This window comes from Balaenoptera physalus (genome assembly GCF_965194825.1).
Source record: "Balaenoptera physalus genome assembly, chromosome: 9".
NCBI classification, from domain to species: Eukaryota; Metazoa; Chordata; class Mammalia; order Artiodactyla; family Balaenopteridae; genus Balaenoptera; species Balaenoptera physalus.
In genome coordinates, this window is record NC_138888.1 from 24904904 (window position 1) to 24908851 (window position 3948).

At 54.1% G+C, this 3948-nt stretch overlaps 1 protein-coding gene across 1 annotated transcript; it reads left to right on the forward strand.

The window, feature by feature from the left end:
• The first annotated feature begins 1358 nt into the window (after positions 1–1358).
• CITED2 (Cbp/p300 interacting transactivator with Glu/Asp rich carboxy-terminal domain 2) lies at positions 1359–3735 on the forward strand. Its single transcript, XM_082474956.1, has 2 exons — positions 1359–1588; positions 2047–3735. The coding sequence occupies exon 2, from the start codon at positions 2055–2057 to the stop codon at positions 2871–2873; it is 819 nt and encodes a 272-aa protein (XP_082331082.1). The 5' UTR covers positions 1359–1588; positions 2047–2054; the 3' UTR covers positions 2874–3735.
• Positions 3736–3948: the final 213 nt, after the last annotated feature.

Sequence of the window (3948 nt, forward strand, 5' to 3'; positions counted from 1 at the left end):
CATGGTGTTGGGGAAACAACTCGGCTTCCCCATTTGAAAAAGCAAGAGAGCTCCGACTGGGTAGTGGCCCAGACGGGCGTTAGGGCTTTTATTTGCAAGTCAGTGAGCCAAATGGACGACCAGGCTAGTTGTGCCGCGTTCAGGGAAGCAAGGTTATTATTATCGCCTATTACCCCACTGAGCAATTTCACTGAAAAGGAAGAGTCCCAGCAGTGTGTGCCACGGTGCCATACGGGACGTGCAGCTACGTGCCCACCTCCAGAACGACTTTATTTACAAAGCGATTACCATGTTATCTATTTGTTTTCCTTTTCCAGCTACAGCAGCCTTACTCAGCCCCCGAATTTCTTAATTACAAACTCGTTCGCTTCTAAATCAACCCCAAACCGTCAGGCAGAGCCCGGAGGGAGGCTATGCAAGTTTGCACACACCCCCACCTCCCGGATCAAGGGCAACAGCAGAAGCAAGAAACTGTGTATGTGCAAAAAGGTGGATCTGGGGACGAGGATCGCTGAGTTTGTTTACAGAGCAGAGACGCCTCAGCTCGGATGCCAAAGCTACCAAGAGCTGCAAACGCAAACTTAGCAGAAGCACACGTACCCCGGGAGCGGCGAGCGGCCCCGAAAGCACGGACCGGATTCCCGGGCGCTGGAGCGGAGGCGGTCGGGCCCGCGAGCGCGCTCAGTCCACCTGCAGCTGCTGCCGCTCCCCGCCCCCAGCTCCTGTCCTTGAAAGGAGTGGGGGAAAAAAATGCATCTACACGCAGAATGTCTAGATCGGCTTCACCTACTGCCCCTATAAAAACACAAAGACACAGCCCAGGAAAGCGCGCACAGGGGAGGGGGCATTATTTGCCCGGGGCTTAAAAACCCACACGGGTAAACACAGCCATTCTTTGCAACCTGGGTAGGCTTTTGCAAAGCCGGGGAGGTAGAAGGGCACTATGGACGGGGCGCCGGGTGAAACCCGTTTTCCCACAGAAAGCAGCACAGATCGCTAGGTGAGCTCGGGGTGGGGAATCCGGCCAGAGGGGGGCGGTGAGTTTTCCTCGCTGCTCTCCGGGCAGGCGCTACCTTCGGGCTGAGAGTCCAGGGAGGATTCTGTCCTTGCTCCGGGGGCGGCCTGGTCTGGTATTTGTGGGCCGGGAGGAAGCCGGCATCCGGGGTCAGCGGGGCTGCGCCTGGGCCCGCAGCCTCTGCGCACGTGCCTCCGGCAGTGGGGACTCGGCTGCCCGACCCGGTCCGGTGTGCCCGATGTTCCGGAAACCGCGTTTTCCCGCCGCCCTCCCCGGAGGCTCTCGCTCCGCCCTTCCTGAAATCCCTTATATTAACTGTGGCCAAAGCCCTAAGAAACACAGCTCATTGTTGGCAGCTGCCGGGCGGTCTCGCCGAGCTGTGAGGGCAGCAGAGGGGAAATAAAAGGGAACGGCTCCGATTCTGCCCCAGCGGCCGCTGCAAGACTTCGGCGCCGACTTCGCGACAGCGAGCGCCTTGCACGCCAGAAAGGCCCCCTCTATGTGCTGCTGAGCCGGTCCTGGACCCGACGATCCCGCCCTCGGTCTTCGGAGCAGAAATCGCAAGGACGGAAGGTAAGCGCGGCGGGCGAAGCTGGCTGGGGCTTCTGCCAGCCCAGTCCTCCGAGGGCTGGGTTTGCCCGGAGGAAGAGCGTGAGGCGGAGCTGGGGAATAACAACAGGATGTGCAACAACAGGATGAGGAGGGCTGATTTCATGCCTGAAGTTCGCGGCAGAGCTACGGGGCACTTCCTTTATTAGGCGACTTCGGGGAGCAGAGGGGGGTGTGGGCTTGGGTCCCCCGCCCGATCGCAGGGGAAAGGGCTGTTTGTGCAGCGCGCGGCTCTGTTGTGGGTGGCAGGTCCGCCTTGGTGGCGAGCCCGGGTGCACAGGCTCCTAGTGGGATCCTCGGGATGATGATTCGCAGCCGAAGTGCGTCGGGTGAGCCTGGGGGCCAGAGTCGAGAAAAAGGGGTGCACTGAGGTGGGCGACACGTGTGGCGCAGGGCTTACCGTCTGCCCTTTTCACTTTCAGGACTGGAAATGGCAGACCATATGATGGCCATGAACCACGGGCGCTTCCCCGACGGCACTAACGGGCTGCACCACCACCCTGCCCACCGCATGGGTGTGGGGCAGTTCCCGAGCCCCCATCATCACCAGCAGCAGCCCCAACACGCCTTCAACGCGCTAATGGGCGAGCACATACACTACGGCGCGAGCAACATGAACGCCACGAGCGGCATCAGGCACGCGATGGGGCCGGGGACTGTGAACGGAGGGCACCCCCCGAGCGCGCTGGCTCCCGGGGCCAGGTTTAACAGCTCCCAGTTCATGGGCCCCCCCGTGGCCAGCCAGGGAGGCTCTCTGCCGGCCAGCATGCAGCTGCAGAAGCTCAACAACCAGTATTTCAACCACCACCCCTATCCCCACAACCACTACATGCCGGATTTGCACCCTGCTGCAGGCCACCAGATGAACGGGACAAACCAGCACTTCCGAGATTGCAACCCCAAGCACAGCGGCGGCAGCAGCACCCCCGGCGGCTCGGGCGGCAGCAGCACCCCCGGCGGCTCGGCGGGCACCTCGGGCGGCGGCGCGGGCAGCAGCAACAGCGGCGGCGGCAGCGGCGGCAGCGGCAGCAGCAACATGCCCGCCTCCGTGGCCCACGTCCCTGCTGCAATGCTGCCGCCCAATGTCATAGACACTGATTTCATCGACGAGGAAGTGCTTATGTCCTTAGTGATAGAAATGGGTTTGGACCGCATCAAGGAGCTGCCCGAACTCTGGCTGGGGCAAAACGAGTTTGATTTTATGACGGACTTCGTGTGCAAACAACAGCCCAGCAGAGTAAGCTGTTGACTCGATCGAAACCCCAGCGAAAGAAATCAAATCCCCCCAACTTCTTCGGTGTGAATTAAAAAACATTCCCTTAGACACAGTATCTCACTTTTCAGATCGTGAAAGGTTTGAGAACTTGGAAACAAAGTAAACTATAAACTTGTACAAATTGGTTTAAAAAAATTGCTGCCACTTTTTTTTTTTCTGTTTTTGTTTCGTTTTTGTAGCCTTGACATTCACCTCCCTTATGTAGTTGAAATATCTAGCTAACTTGGTCTTTTTTGTTGTTTGTTTTTACTCCTTATTTCCTCACTTTCTCCAGTGCTCAACTGTTAGATATTAATCTTGGCAAACTGCTTAATCTTGTGGATTTTGTAGATGGTTCCAAATGACTGAACTGCATTCAGATTTACGAGGGAAAGGAGAAATTGCATTAGTTGGTTGCATGAACTTTGAAGGGCAGATATTACTGCACAAACTCTGCCATCTCGCTTCGTATTTTTAACTATGCATTTGAGTACAGACTAATTTTTAAAATACGCTAAACTGGAAGATTAAACAGATGTGGGCCAAACCATTCTGGATCAGGAAAAGTCATACTGTTCACTTTCAAGGTGGCTGTCCCCCTCCCCGATATGTACAGACAATAATAGGGTGTGGAATGTCATCAGTGGCAAACATTTCACAGATTTTTATTTTGTTTCTGTCTTCAACATTTTTGACACTGTGCTAATAGTTATATTCAGTACATGAAAAGATACTACTGTGTTGAAAGCTTTTTAGGAAATTTTGACAGTATTTTTGTACAAAACATTTTTTTGAAAAAATACTTGTTAATTTATTCTATTTTAATTTGCCAATGTCAATAAAAAGTTAAGAAATACTTGTTTTCTAGAAGTCATCTGGGGGGTGGTTATTCCCTTTGGTGGCTTTCTTTTTTTCTCTTGAACACTTTACTGATGAGAGTAAGCATTCCAGAGGATAAATTACAGGACACTAAAACAGGTCATGATGAGCTTACAGCAGAGAGCAGGATTTAACATAATTGGCATAATGCTTCATTGTTACCACTGTAACATGCCTCTTGGTGTGGTTT